At 36.4% G+C, this 16,729-nt stretch overlaps 1 protein-coding gene across 1 annotated transcript in view; it reads right to left on the bottom strand.

Annotated features, from left to right (window-relative positions):
* MYO16 (myosin XVI) overlaps positions 1-16,729 on the bottom strand; it is a 262,514-nt gene that overhangs the window by 195,658 nt on the left and 50,127 nt on the right. The window contains exons 4-5 of the mRNA XM_005516607.2: positions 14,376-14,484; positions 3,251-3,375 (exon numbers count right to left, since the gene is read on the bottom strand). Coding sequence (XP_005516664.2) covers positions 3,251-3,375; positions 14,376-14,484 — 234 coding nt within the window. The remainder of the gene's footprint in view (positions 1-3,250; positions 3,376-14,375; positions 14,485-16,729) is intronic.

Here is a 16,729-nt window from a genome sequence, read left to right as displayed (position 1 = left end):
CAAAATTAATTCATTAGTACATCATAAAACCAAGCACATTGAGACTGCAGCACAAAATTTGTGATAAAAATTATTTTCTCAGTTTTGAACCACAGAGATTTTATTTTCTGTACTTGCATTGCTTCCCTAGGTACTTCATTATTTTAATTGATAATTGTTTAAATAATTTTAGTTGATTTTCTGTATCTCTAAACTTCATTTAAGAGTCAAAGTGAAACAGAAGGAGGGTGGAAAATGCAGTAACAGAATGAGAGAAACTCAGGTCAGCAGGAAGATCAGGAAGTCAAGTGGTGCAACTTGCTGCTGAAGCAGGGACAACTTCAAAGGTAGCTGTGTTTGCCCAGAGCTTGTCACTCTGGGTAGCAAATACTGTAAGAGTGATAAACTATAAAAACTGTTATGGCAATAAAAGGAAAAAAATAAACTCAAAAATATCTTTGTTAATGGCTGATTTGAGGAGCTGGACATTATCTTTTTGTGATGTATTATTATTTGAAGCTCTGTATGTGTTTGGCATTTATATCAGGAATCAATTCCACTATATGTTATTTATAGGATGAGATTTTTTTTTATAAAAATCCCCAACAGCCAGGTCTTGTGAACAGAGAAAAAGGGAAAGACATGATAGGGCAATAAAATTACTTTCTCTTGTAATAATCAAGCAGAAGAAAATGCAGTAGGAAATCCTGTATTAGGGAAATACTGTAATTTCCAGGTTTAGGTGGAAATTGTTTCTTATGCATGGTGAATAACTGTTAAGGCACACATTTGAGGTTGATCCAGGTTACAGTTTAGTGGCCATTGCCTTCTCATAGTCCTCTGCTGATTTCAAATATTCTCTTCACTTCTGTGAAAAGGGGGACAAGACCTGAATTTGGAATTTGGCACAATATAACTGCTCATCCCCAGTCAGAAGAACTTAATACTCACACTGGTCAGTAAAAACAGGGTATAGGAATATTGCAGAAATTGAGAAGTCAGATTATAGCCGGTCCCTTATCCCCAAACTGCACAGCCCAACTACATGACTTTTTCTCCTCGAAGCATTGTTAGCAGAAGATATTTTTTCTCTGGTGATTGAAATGGATGGATAATGGCAATAAAAAAATTCTTGTAATAAACTTGTTATTATGACTGTGTAGTTCCAAAGTTACTGTAAGAATAGGAGGTACTAAAATAAGAGTTTGGGATATTATTTCCCTTACCTGTTATTTCTGGTTCAGCTGCACACGCAGAGTAAATTTAAAGTTTTCACTATGAACATGATTGATGCAGAGGGAAGGAATACAGTACAACTCATCAGAAATCTTCCCCTGGAAAGGATGCAAAACTCCCCTGGGGGCAGAACTTAGATTCTGCATGCCATGGTTTCCAATGTACAAACCCCTCAAATTTTTCCTGTAATTCGACATAGTTTCATGGTGGTGGGAGGGCGTGTTTTAACAGAAGAAATTACATTTTCTATTCAGGGATCAACTTGACATATGCTATTTTCAAGCAGTGTAAAAGCTCCTAAGAAATATTTTATGGCTGGAATCTTTCAAAGAAGAACTATTACAGGAGAACACAGCAAAAAAAAAATGCTTTGTCTGTTGGTATTGCGTGTGCACAAATGTAGGTGTTATGAGTCTATGAGAATGTGTGCGTTTATATATTTAAAATGATAAATTCTTGCTCAATTCATCTTAACTTACACATGGACTTAGATATATATTCATTCAAGAGAAAACAAAACTCATTTGAGACTTAAGACAGATACTTGTACTTTTTTTTGTACAGATGGATGTAGAGGAACAAAAAACTATTCCCAGAGCCCTCTGACATCCACACAATCACCACAGACTGGCTGACTCAACACCATTGAATAAAGAGATAATTGTTTAACAAATTTTGGATTTTCCACCAGTTTGTCAAACAAATGTTTCACACAATAGAAATCTCAAAGTAAAGCAAAATTACCTATTTTGTATCTATTTATTGAAAAAACCCCCCAGATTTCAGTATAAAAACTGTTCATGCAAAAAAGTATCCTTTTTGTCAACATTCTACTAAGCAAACAGCAAAAACCCCAAAGTATCCACAATGTTCTTCTCCAAGTGTTCTGTTAAATATCTTTCAGAAATGTGTTTCAAGTATGCCAGCTAACTACAGGAAAGGTTTTATACAGTAAGAGTTATTTAAGTTCATAACTCAGTTTAACTCAGACAATTCTGACTAAGACAGCAATACAAGTACAATAGGTTTGTGATTTAGCAACTTAGATAAAAAATATCAAAAAATTGGAAGGTAAATAAATGCATTTATGAAATAAACTAAAACTTGTGCTATTTTTTCCCACCCCTTCCCTGCTTCCCTCCTGTTTCTAAATACAGTTAACTGCCTTGGGGTTGCCACCCCAAAATCAGTGTTCTATTTCTAGAGAGAGCCAGTGGCTGGATTCAACCCAGATATGAGGCTGATCCCTTTTTCAGTTATAGCTTAAACACTTCACAGGTATTAAAATATGGAATGATTTAATATATTAATTCAGTATTATTCTGAATACATTGAATTGTAATTCAATGCAAATGTAGAAATTATACTAATAATTATTAGTGCTCTAAACTATATTAGTACATTATTTGCAGAAAAAAAAAGGTACTTTAAAAAATTTATTCAATACATTAATGCTGCTGATTTGCCATTTATTGATTGGATGATTGACTGATGGATTGATTGATTGATTGACTGATTGATAATGGTGTTGAAGATTTTATATGCAAAGGGAACATTCCACAGACATACTGTGGAAATACACATTAATTTAGAATTATTTGACAGCTGATGAAATAGACGTCCTGACAAAACAAACTGATAGAAGATCTATTTGCAGAAAAATAAAATATAATAAAACCCAGTGACTACAAATAACATGCAAATTTGAGAGTAGGAGTACTTTTCCAAATATATGGTGAATGCAGATTGTCAGAGACCACATGTATCTCCTGCAGCTTTCAACTATGGTGTTTATATTTGTCTATTAGATTTTATGTTGCATATATAAATATGCAGGGCCAGGACAAAAAACAGTTGTCATTGAGATGTTGCACTACCCTATTTTAAAATCTGTATTATGCATGGAATTGACATACATCTATTTTCAAAACACCGGATAGAACCAAAACCTTCTTAAGAGGATTTCCTTGCAAACATGCTGAATTTGTTGTAATGCATGCATATTCCCAGGGCAATGATTATATGTTCCACTCACCAGGGTAACTCCTTCATCATTCTTTTGATTCACACTCCCTCCACTTGAGATGAGCTGTCGGACGTCCGTAAGCATTGTCATAGCTCTCTGAATCTTCATTTGGCGCAAGGAATTCAGGTCTACACCTGGAAAAAGAAAAGGATAAAACCTTCTGCTCTTTTGTTCATCAATAAAAAACAGATATATTATTTTTTTGTTCTGGATTTTTGAAAACTTAATCAACATTTAAATAGACTTTAATGCATATTTTCAAGTGTTTACTTACCTACAGTTACCAGAAAGTCTACTCCTATTTGTATTTAGTTGATATATGCATGATTTAAACCAGTGAGCAATATCCAGCAAACCACCCTGATCTCCTGCTGACTGCAAGAGCAGTGGCAGGTAAAGGAGCTGCAATATCATGAAACCCTCTGGGAGTGTGAAATAGATGTGATTGGGAAAAGAATTTAAAAATCTAAGGAAGTCACTCAAGTGCTTGGGACTTATTAGGTTTTTTTAATTGCATTCTTTCAGCCCTGCAAATACAACACAGTACCCAGACCAGTATCTCAAATTTGGTGGCTAAACCGCTTGAGAGATTGTGAAGTCAAGCAAATACATTAAAACTCAACACATCTTTATGTGCCTGGGTTATTTTTAGAAGGGATTAGTTCCCCAGCTGAGCCTAGACCATTGCAAGGCCCCATAAACCAAGAGGAAATGTGTTGTGGCAGAAGGAGCAAATGGGAGGGGATGAAAGGAATGAAGGGTATGGGGTTGCTTGTGTCAGCATTGCTACTGAAAGAACAATTGTCAAAGAACAGTATTAAAAAGAAGATAAGCAAGGCAGTCTATAAACAAAAGAAAGCATGGTCTCTAGTCTGAAGAGGTTTCAAATAAATAAGAATAAGGTTTCAAATAAGAACCAGTATATAATAAAAGTGTGAAGCGGTTAAATTAGCAACTGTCTGTAATTTGATTGGAATAAATAATCAAAATTCAGCTATTAGGCTTCATTCTACTGCTTCTAGTTCCATGTGATTATTTAAACCCATATATAGAAAATGTAATTTAAGGAGAAAAATTCTATTCTGGCCACGACATAGCAAAAAAATCATATGAATAAATAATTCTTTGTTTCTCTTCCACATTAGTTACTGACTTAAAAAATGACAATATGTAAATTAATTTAATTGATTTGTATTTAACTTAATATTTTATCTTCAACAGTTCTTGAAGTCCTTTACATTACTAAAACAACTGAAGCATGTTTCAGGGTGAAATCATATTTTGAGTTTCTCAGTTTGAATCTGCCCTGGAACTTGTATAAATGGGTGCACAATATGTAGTTCATCAAAGAATTCCAATTTTTTTTTTCCAACATGCCACTGTAAATACTGCTTTATGTTCTATTATCTGCAACACTTGTGTTTCAGCTCTGAAGTGGAATGGTCAGTGTGAGCACTATCTTCTTATTCTCTTATTTTTAGACCTATCACCTAAATGCTATTAAAGGACACCAAATGTAAAACACAAATACAAACATGAGATGGATAAAATTAAGTTTTCTGTATCTGCATTAACCCTATAATCTTTCATAAGAATGCAATTTAGACAAACACATACATATATCTATGTATATCTATATATATATATATGGCACTGATAGATTAAATTAGACAATGTCCCCAAAGGAGAATGTTTAACATCCTACTGCCTGAAAGCTGCTAGACCAGAACACAATTTCACAGAATGTTCTCAGTGTCTCCTAACAATGTTATTTTGTTAGGAACTAAAGCTTTCATGCCTTCATCACATTTCAGACTAATGATTTGAAACTATCTGATGATATTTACAGACTACTAATGCCACATGATGTCAATTAAATATTTTTTTTCCTTTCTGTTTCTACCTATTTCCTGCTTTTTGCAATAGTAAATTAATGGTTTAACACTCTTGTCTCAGTGACAGAAGTCCCCCAAATACCTAAGGGCAATATACACCTAAAATTAATTATCATTTGTAGTGTTGACTTGACATTTTAAACACTCAACATTGAAGACTGAGCAGACAAAATTAAACTTCACTGGTCCAGATGAAGTTTTTTCTAATGTTGTCAGGTAAGAAAGATTAAAGTTTAAAAATAGATTAAGCATTTTATGCCTGATGAAGGCAGACACGCTTAAGTAGTGCTGACAGAACTTATGTCAAGTTTTTCTTCCCCTTGATATGTCAGGTAAACAATTACAAGTTTTGGGTTTCAAGGAGAGAGGAAATGGGTGGAAATTAATTTACTACCTCTTTTGTCTGAGAATACCTCAAACACTCAAAAAAAAATAAGTTCACACTCCACAAATTAAAAGTACAGTTTCTGATTTTCCCAGGAATAAAAAATGAAAACAAAACAAAACAAAAAAAAAAAATACTGAGAGCATGTTTCAACACAGTTATTATGTGTTTGCTTCGTTCATCGTGTTTAACGTAAAATACAGTGACACCTACAGGTTGAGGCCAGAGACCAGCTGAGTCCACTCAGCCTTTTCTAGCAATTTACTACTGACTTACACCCAACATGGTCAGAGAATTAACATATCAGTACCTTGTTATATTAACAGTGAAATATTGATCCTTATTTCTTGTAAATTGCCTTTTATAGATATAACCTTGGTGTGACTTATCTGGGGCCACAAAAAAACTAGCCATTGAAAGATTAACTCTCCTCATGTTGAAGAGTAAATCAAGAGAAGCATTCATTTGCATTAATTGTGTTGTTATTTTCTATCATAAATGTAATGCGGCCATCAGCTCAGAGAAAACACATAAACCGTGCCACAGAGCAACAAAAGTCACAGACTGTGTGAATCCGAAACCTATTCAAGACATCTTTCCTGGCTCCAAACTAATAATTGTATAAATGAACGATACTTATTTCATTAAACAAACAGAAATGAATCAACCCGGCAAGAGAGCTACCACGGTTCCACAGACTTCACTTTTAAAATATCCAGAGTAGGTTAGAAAAAGCTACAGAAGCAAGTTTCCCTTTACAAAAAATATAATGAAAACATGCAAAAATAATCTAAGTTTCAGTCTTAGAAGTATAGTTTTGAATTCCAAGAACTCAGGAGCTATTAGGCTTCAAGACTTCCCCAGATGGGGAGCTGAGAAGCAGATTTATCAAGCATGCACATGTATCATTCTGTGAGGCTCAAACAAGGAGACCTTGTCAATAAGTGCTTTCCATTAATCACGTTTCATAATTCTAGGGAGTTAGCTCTCCCTCCCCAGAGAGTAATACTTTCCAGGAATTTAGATGGAACAAAAAAATGCTACTCATGCAGTAAGTAACTCTCACTCCCTGAATCAAAGGATGACCTTCACATTCCTTTTCAAAGGGGAAATGTGGTTTAGATATTCAGCTGAAATGGGACAACAGCCAGCATGAATAAAAAGAGGAAGAAAAACACATTGGCATCTACTTTGGGAACAGATTCACATTTCAAAAACTGGAAAGTAAAAAAAAAAAAAAAAAAAGTCATATGATGGAAAAAACACTCCTAGTAGCATGTAAAATCAGAAGAGCTACACAGTCAGGAATTCTGCAGGAGATAAGATGGAGAAGGAACAGTTAAAACAGCAGTGACCCTGCAGGTCACACATTTGGTGATGAGTATCAGTGCTGATGTCAGGCAGGAGCATAACCTAAAAGTTACAAAATAAATTACCTCACACTGTTTAAGAAAAACACCTGAGAAGGCCATTTCATGTGCATTGGCTGTCTCACCTTCTCTAGCATATGGTAATAGAAGTGACAACCAAAAGGAATAGAAAAAACCTCAGATAAATAATGCAAAAAATAACTTTCCAAAAGTTTCAGTGATAAAGAAATACAAGGCAAAGAGAACTGAGGCTTGCTATTAAACATGTTTTCCTCACAAATGTCCAGTACAAAGAAGTGTGCAAGGGGAACACCCATTCCTGGGACCAGTACAAAGCAAAATACCAAAGTACTGTGGCAAACACCCATTGCACACACCCCCAGCAGCCAGTCTTACTAAACAGGCAGGTCTCATTCTCCAATGGGCTTAACATTCTTAAGGAGAGGTCAACAGCTTCTTGTCTTGCAAACACAAATGTACATTAAAAACTTGCAACAGTTTTGAGAAGCCAATCTCTCTTCTCATACTTGAGTCTTCTCTCAATCTTATCTATATGTGCCCTTCCTGCACAGAGCTGTAGATGCAGTAAGGCTCTTTTCACCCTACATATGATGAGCCTCTCCTACTCTTCTATAATTCAGAAGATACCACAGTTTAGAATTTGAATTTTTCTTCTGTGCGGTTTAGAATAGGATAGACACATTTAAAAAAAAACCAACATGGTACAATTCTTTAAATACTAATTTTCATCCATTGAAATATCCAAATGTAGGTATTATTTTATTTGTTTAAAGTTTTAGAAAGACTTTTTGGATTGCTTATTAGATATCTTTGTAAACAGCTTTAGTTTTGCTAGATTACATTGTTCAATAGCCCTTGTGCTTATCACTTGGCATTATGTGAATCTGATTTTCAAAGGTCAGCATATAAACAGATACATGCCAGCAGCATTTACCATGTGAGAAGGGGAGCAAATTTCAGTTTCTGCAAAAGAATGTATACTTCTAAAACTACTCAGCTCTATAGCTCTAACCTACTGCAGCAGTATCAACTGATTGTTGCTGGAGGGTTTTGCCTGTCTGCCCTTAAAGATATCATTACATATGTTTAGTGAAGAATGCTTAGTTTCATAGACTGGCTTTGGCTGGAAGAGGCTTCAGGATCATCTAGTTCAACCACCCTGCTATGGACAGGGATACCTTTCCCTAGACCACGTTGCTCAGAGCCCCATCCAACCTGGCCTTGAGCCCTCCCCATGGATGGGGCATCCACAGCTTCTGTGGGTAACCTGTTCCTGTGCCTCACCATCCTCACAGTAAGGAATTTCTTCCTAATATCTGGTCTAAACCTTCTCTCAGTTTTAAACTATTGTCCCGTCACTACATGCCCATGTAAACAGTCTCTTTCCACCTTTCCTATAGGCTCCCCTCAGACACTGGCAGGTTGCAACTAGGTCACAGCAAATCCTTCTCTTTTCCGGGCTGAAAATTATCTTGGTGGCCTTTTCTGTACTTGTTTCTCCATGTCCTTCCTGTGCTGGGGAGCCAAGAGCTGGATGCAGCACTGCAGGTGGGGTCTCTCCAGAGTGGAGTAGAGGGGCAGAACCACCTCCCTTGACCTGCTGCCCACGCTGCTCTGGATGCAGTCCAAGGCACAGTTGGCTTTCTGGGCTGATAAGGTTTATTTCCTTCTAGTCTGAATATGCTATCAGAAGTGAAGTTCCCACCTCCTCCTCATTTAGATATCAGAGTGACAATTCTCCCACTCTAGTGAACATGCTTTTATTCCTCTCTCATCTACAATAAGGACATTGATGATCCTTTCAGCTAAAATTATTTAAGTGAACTGTCTCTTAACTTCTATGAAAACAAAAATATCTTTTGCAATTTCAAGAGGCTTCCACAATTTCAAGGCTGAATATTAATGCATTCATTTCTGGATATGTATTGCACCCTTATTATTTTATTTTTTATATTAATACTAGAAAACAGAAGCAAAATAAGTATATCACTTTCTCCAGCTACTTGTGTTAAATATCATGTCTGAACTGAGATCATCACAGATGGTATTTCTACACTGCAGATTTTAGTGCAAGGTTTTAATATGTTATAGTTAATATTTTTTTTTTCCGGAAGAGAGCAATAAAAACAGGCTACTCAATACAGGCAAGGGAGCTGAGGGTGAACACAGGCCAAGCAAGTCACCATCCTTGCTGACCAGGGCACAGTCCCACAGTACCCAAAAAAGAAAATTTAGCAGGTCTGGTGATGGAAGTCAGGGCCAACAGCAGTCCTGTGATTGCCAGAAAAGCCTCTGGTGACAAATCCAGGTAAATCAGATGAAGCAAGGAGTCAAGTCAGTGGTCCAGGGTTGGGGTCAGCAGGGATCATGCCTGGGCACAGGACTACCTCAAGCAAGGACCTGAGACTAAGTGTGGCTCCAGAGACAAAGGATGGGTGAAAGATTATGACAATGGTGCTCCTAGCTTTGCCTCACAGCTTGGCTCTTTCCCATCTGACAGCTCCCAGGTCTCAAGGCCATCACAGCTGGCCTTGAGCTCAGGCAGCCAAGCCCCAGGGATGAAGAAGAGATCACAGGGCCTGTGGGTGTGCTGTGGGTACTGACAATTTTTTCCAACTTGGTTGAGGTTATAGTTTCAGGAATTCTATAAAAAAGTGAAAATATGCTTCTGATGGTAATGAATTAGATTCTTTCTTGATAAGTTATTTAAAAGGATACAGAAAGGGCATCCCCAGCTTCTGATGTTCTTCACAATCTTTTTTTCAAGTCTTAGCAAAGCCTATTAATCAATGGGATACCTGTTTTCCTTCTAGCATCTGTTAGAAAATTAGATCATAAAATACTGGCTTAATTTTTAAAATTAAAAAATAACTTTAAATGTTAATTTCAGTTTCAAAAGTCTGCACAGTGAATGTAAAGGTTTTCAGTTTGATAGAAACAGATGGGTAACATTCTGGAAGCACAAAAATATTTAGAGGAATCTAAGATTTCAAAGCTCCACAAGAACTAGAAAAAAATTAAAATTAAGGTAGCTCATTCACACTTATATTAGAAAACACGAAGGAAAATGAGCGTTCTCAACTATGACATTTTCCAATGTGTCACATTTTCCATGTGCTTCATTTTTTGAAAGGACCTACTGACACATTTCATTTGTTCCTCTGTTCTCACTGGCAGCACCAACACCTAACCCCTACCATCAATTAATCCGGCTCTGTGCAGAAGATGGATTTTTTGTGTGTGATAATCTTACGGGTAGGTGGTTCCCAATCAACAAGAATCAAAATGAAAAAAAACTTTGAGCCACTCTGAGGCTGTTTTGTTTTGACTGCCTAGTTTTCTGTCAACCTACTGCACCAATACTGTTGAAAGAAAATTTTTAAGCATAAATCAAGATCATGGTGCATACGGTTCTAAAACAGAAAATGTATTAGGGAATTTAGTTTTAGCTGAAGCTTGCTGATCTTTAGTGCTAACAATCTGTATGTGTTGGCATTTTAGCCAGTTCTTATTGCAGTATATTAGCAATAATTCCTTAATGTCTGTGAAATAGTTTGAAATACTTAAATATAGACCAGTAATTTTCTGAAGTAATACTGATATAAGGAAATTTATATCCTTTTATTTTCTTGACTGCACTGAAGAAACTCTAAGGGTTTCCCCCCCCTTGTTAGATTACTAGATCTGTTTAAGCGTTTCTGTACCACAACCTCAACACTAATGCATTTTGGTGCATACATTAGCTTTTAGCTAATAACAATCAATCCCAATGAAAAATACACACAACTGGGATCTTCGTTTTGGTTTTATTCTCACAAAAAGTGCCAGAGTATTGAGAAACACACAATGAGATGTACTGTCCAGGTGTTGGCAGTTGTGGGGCTGTAAGGATGGGCTGTGTGGGGAGAGGCAGGGGCTGTCCTGTCACCTCCAGGAGACCCTCAGCAGGACACAGCTGAGTCTGGAAGCCAATTGCAACCCATGGCAAAGCAGGCAGACGCTCCTGAAGGAGCTCCATACCTGAGAAAAACCCACACTGGAGCAGAGGAAAAGTGTGAAGAAGAAAAGGGGCAGAGAAAGAGTCTGCCATGTACCAGCTCCCCCACCTCCATGTGCTACCTGTGTCAGTGGAAGGGTTTGGAGGGAAGAAGTGAAGCCTGGGAAGAGGGCAGGAAAAGTGTTGTTCTAATGTTTGTCTTTCTGCTTCTCACTACCTGAGCCTATTCCAGTTGACAATTTCCACTGAGTTGAATGTGTTTAGCCTGTGACAGTAACTCGTAAGCAATCTTGCTGTTCTTGTCAGGAAGGAAATAGGCAAGCAGCTTTTTGGGAGCTTTTAGTGCAACCACACCATATTTTATGGATAACTTCAAATTAACTTACAGTTTAAATCAAAAATATCTTTCCGTATATCTTCCTATCACATTCTAGATTACTGTAAAGTGTCAGGTTTGCAGTAAATCCTTGCCCACTAATTTTCTAAATTAGATTTTTCTGCACATGTCATATGTCCCATATGTTGTTAACTGTTGGCTTCGGAGAAATTCTCCTTATTGTAGTAATTGACAAGTTGGCTATTTCTGGCTAATGTTAAAAGCTGTCTTCAGCGTAGGATTCTGTGCTAACATGTAGCTTCTTCTTTTTTTTTTTTTTTTATTCTACCTACTGCTATGGCAGAAAAATAAATATTATTTCTTCTATTTTGCAGCTGAAGAGTAAGGCTTAATTCCCCTGCTAGTAAGAATTTAACGAACGATGATCGATACTTGCAAAATCTGCACAATATTTTAATAGAATTAAAACATACAAAACAGCTCTATATGCAGTCTTTTGAGACACCTGAATATGATCTTTTAATATTAAGGGAACAAAACAGACCCATTATTCCTTCAGCTTGGAATAGCATAATAGATTTTGCTTAAGTGCATAAAATCCCTGTTACCATCAAAGGTCAATAACCTTTAACCAACTATTTAAAATGAATTAATTCCCACAGAAAGTGAATAATACTGTGTAAAATAGTTTTCAAAAAAGCAATATCCATTTTTTTCTCCTGTACCTGTGTCACAGTAGAAAAAGGAATACCATCTGTACCTTTGGGTAGATATGTTTTTTAAATATAATCATTCTTCAAAAAATAAAATCACAACAGATGGTTTTCTGTTGCTTAAGTAATGTGCTACTGCATGAAACTTGCACAACACAACAGAAAAGAAAGCTACTGAACTTGCTTTGAGATGTGTGTGATATGTTAAAAAAAAAACAAACAAATATCCAAATATTCTTTTTTCAGATTCAACAACAAGGTTGATGTTTTCAGAACGCACAGTTATCCTACTGAAAACTGAAGCCTGAGGTCTTGGAGGACAAAAGAACAACTCTTTCTTTGGAAATGTATTACAATGAATGTGTCACCTCCTGTGACTTGTCAAATACAGAACCAAAAACTATCTGTCAGTAATTTTTAGTTTATAGCTGACTTGTGCAATCCACTATAAACTAAATATCAAGTAAAGAAATAAACAAAAATATTGCATTTTTCAAAGTATTAAATATTTAAAACAGCCTAATGGAAAAGGAGGAAACAAGGATCATATGCCATGATCGGAGTTTCAGTGACACAGTTCTACAATAGAACTCCAGAAACAGAGAATACACTGGCAGTCATTTAAATTTTGATTGTTCTAAATGCCATTAATGACTCCAAAGATTTGCCTTAAAATATAAAGCTGTTATTAATCAAAACAATGGTTATGAAAGGTGCTAATCAGGTTTAGAATAAAGCAGGGCAAATAGTGAAAAAAAATCACCTTTTTACATTATGTCCTAGGACAGGTGACTTTATGATATTTGTATCCCAAATCACCTGTTCTGTTTATGTTACATATTAAATTCTGCAGGTTTAAGATGGCTCTGAGAGCCAAGGTGGGGGAAGAAGGAGCCGCAGTTTGTGTTGAGAAAGAGCCCAGACTCCCCCTCATCCCGCTCCTGGACTGCGCTGTCTGCAGCACGGACAGACTGCGGGACAGAGCTCTCCTTTACTGTTAGTTTTTATCTCGCTGAGGCAGAGAACTTCCCCAGACTGTTTGTTTCCCAATTTTCTTGGATCTGTGCAAGCCTGCTCTGGACTGAACACCCAGCCAAACCCCAGGAGCTCACGCCTGCGGCCCACCGGGGCCTGGGCCTCGGCACTTTCCAGCGCCCGAGGGACTGATAAGAACCTGAGCGAGCCGAGCTACACCACATGAAAAGGACTTTTCTGAATTTGCCATCTCATTGAACAGTAAGAGGTTTTATTGTTTAATATTATTCAATTTCTGTCAAATAAACAGTTTTTTCCTCTTTTCTCCAAGGAAATTTCTTCCTGAACCAGCTGGGAGAGGGGCTGCTTGAATTTGCTTTCTGGGGGGACCCCATTCAGAGGTTCTCTCCCAAATTTACCCTAAACCAGGAAAAATACGAATCATTAGAAAACAAATATCTGTGTTTTTCAAGGCAATAACATTTTTAGAAGCTTATGGCTGCTTTGCCATTAGAAAAATCCAAAATCAGAACTATGAAGACACTGCCAGGCACTGAGGAAGCAAAACATTAGAACATGTAATACACTGGATGTGTGCAGTATAGGACCTGACACTGTGATTTCCTTGACGCTTTCCTTAAGTGTTCATTAACAAAATATAATTTAACTTAGTTTATATTAAAAAAAATCCTTATATGAAGGCAGTGTTGAAAATACACTTCTTTACATTATACTTCATCATATTTGCTTAATGCCTTTTCCTCAGTGTTAAGATGAGCCACATACAATGTTAAGACAACCTCTCACAGTCAAAAGCAATGCTAGAAATCTTGCTTCAGAATTCTTGCCTAAATTTAGAACTGATGAGCAACAAACCTGGTTTTTCAGTACAAGTCCTGTCATCAATAACATATTAAGCATAATTCATAATACAATCCTAGATACAGCATTTTCACAATTAAAAAAAAACAAACTAAACCAATACTAATATTTCTGAATGAGGGATAAAGTATCATATGCATTTTCATTCATATTATTTGCAAAGATTTATTTATTTAGCAGTCTGTCACTTGAAAACAATATTCTCTGAGACTATAGATCAGAAATTAAACAAAATGTGAAACCTACTCCTTGAAAATCAAATTAATTGTTTTAAAAGCTTCTGTACCACTTCATATTTTCTACTTTGAATTTACATTCTAACACCTCCATACAAAAGGTCAAAAGCAGTTTTGACAATGACAACACCCATTTAACCTTCATTAGTTGCTCCAATTTAAACACACTGAAAACGTTTATGGTTCCAAATCACCTTCCTTCCCTTCATCCCTAAACTTATTAGTTCAATTGGCTCTGGTGTGACTCACATCAGATCAATACACATCCTTATCATTTTTATGACATTCAATAATGCTTTCCAAAAGCTGAAGAGCTGACTTACCATTTTCTTCCAAGTACATCAGAAGGATGCTGCTGGATTCAGTCCCTTCTACAGCATAATCAAGGGCAATATTTCCATTAACATCTTGCAGAAGCACATTTGCTCCAGCCTACAGACAAGAATTAAAAGCACTTTAGATTTTTGTACTGAAATCTCAAAACACAACTGGGGTTCTTACACAATCCCATTCAAAAACATTTCAAAGCTGGGGTTCTTAGACAGCAGGCTGATTATAACCTGAAACAAAACCAAACACAGAAAAAAGCAAAGACAAAATGAAGGACTCATGAATGTTAAAAAAGCTGGCTTTGTTTGAGACAGCTGACACTTGCTACACTAGCAGTCCAGTCTGGCTTTGCTACACAGATGTCTGCATTGCTCATTGGTGAGTTCTGGAGCCACCACCATTTGCAGCACAACACTTTAAAGTCAGCTGGCATTGACTACAGGCTGCCTTAAAACACTCCACCAGTGACCAGCAGTGGTTCAAAAGCAGCACAGACACCCCTGCAGTAGGGATGGGCAGACAGCTGGTCTGGCTAACCTCGTCAGCTGGCCTGGCCTCTTAAGGCCTCATCCATCAATCGAACCTCAAAGAGAACCATCCACTGCTAAATAAAATTGCCATTTGTCACCAGCTGGAGACAATGACAGTGAGCTTGATAATTTCAACTGTAGCCTCAAAAGAAGCCAGGCTGAAATTTCTCTTAATTTTCATTCAAAATTTAATATAAATGAGTGACAACTAAGAAAAGCCCTTGGGGGTGAGGGGTGGTGAAATGAGCAGATTCATGAGAAGCTTGAAAAGAAACCACCAACATGATAAGAAAACTTGTATTTTCTATGTTAAATATTGTTAATGTAAGAATTTATAGAGAATTTTTTTTTTTTATTAAGAAAGCTCTCATCCTTGAGAATATCATAAATGTCAGGTGGACATAGAAGCTTACATAACTAGTGTTACATTACTAGTGTTACAACATTAGAAGTTACATTATTATTGAATTGTCATACATCTTCTTTAAGAGGTTGCAACATTAATTAAGTTCAAATGTTCTCTCTATGGATTTTAATGGCAAGGAATTATGAAATAAGTGTAACCTCAGGTAAATTTAATTATTTTGCTTAACAGCTTGTATGATAAAAAGTTTAGCTAATAAAAATGAGAAGTGCCAAGGACTGCCTTAAAACCACAGCAGCAGAGGTCAAATGTAATATAAAATTATGAATAGAAGACATGACTGCTTTTTTCAGGAGCTTTCTCTGTAAGTATTGTATCAAAGAAAAACTTGCAATAGGCTCAAGTCCTGGCTCAGAGTGAAATATGACACAAAAAATGAGCAAGTTCATGTACGCTTTATGTTATCAAACTTGAAGCTGAATTGCTACTCTGAGGTGATCTGAGATTCCAACTCAGTGACCAGGGGACAGAAAGGCATCAAAAATGATCCACCTCAACTGCCTCAAACACCTCTTACATCCTGTTATACCATATCCAATGCAGCAAAATAACCTGTCCTACAAAACACACTACTTTCTTCTAGTCTTACCTTGTTGCACTGACTGTAAGGGAAGCCTAGAGAGCAAATTTAGATTAGATGTATACCTTCTGAATATTTAAATGAAATTAGATTAGAGGATTTGACTCTCATGCTTAGTGACAAGGAATGGAAGGAGACTGAAAAGTGTAAAATCTTACATTCATTATAGTGCTATGAAAATAAATTTCTACTGTCTGTCCTGCCAGATAAAATCAAAAGGTGGTAAGAAATCAAATAAAGGGTGTATCTGAAGATCATAGTATCTTTAGGGGATGGTTTAACAACTACTTATTGCACTTGTTTCATTACAAGGAAGTATGATTTTTGTTTTGCTTTCTACTCACTGACCCATGAGAGTTTGCTGGTGAAGGTAGAATGTGGAAGCAAAACAATTTTATCTCATTACTTTGCATATAACAAAAACCCACAAAGCATTGCAGGTATCTATTCTGCTTTACTTATAGATAATCTTCAGGTAATGTGAAAAGAACACTTTCTCCTTTGTTAAGAAACCAAAAGACCTCTGACATATCAAATTCAGGAAAAGTAGGATAATTACTTTGGTCAGCAGCACACTTTTAATTAATTTCTAAGATGTAATATCACAGAAGGAAGGACACCATGGAATTACTGAGTTCCAAGTAATTTTTATCAGGTATTTCTATATTAATTACTTTCTTGAGAACAGTTTGGTCAAGTTTGGTGAAAGTTATGGCAGCAGCTGTAGGAGAAGCTCTCAGAATTTAAGTAAAGAAACAACTCTGTACAATTGTGCACATCTAAAAGTAGGATCTTGCTTTAAAAATAAACATT

Source organism: Pseudopodoces humilis, chromosome 2 (genome assembly GCF_049639895.1).
Source record: "Pseudopodoces humilis isolate 2021_Gansu_Grassland_sample_001 chromosome 2, ASM4963989v1, whole genome shotgun sequence".
NCBI classification, from domain to species: Eukaryota; Metazoa; Chordata; class Aves; order Passeriformes; family Paridae; genus Pseudopodoces; species Pseudopodoces humilis.
This window is presented reverse-complemented; position numbering and strand designations above follow the sequence as displayed.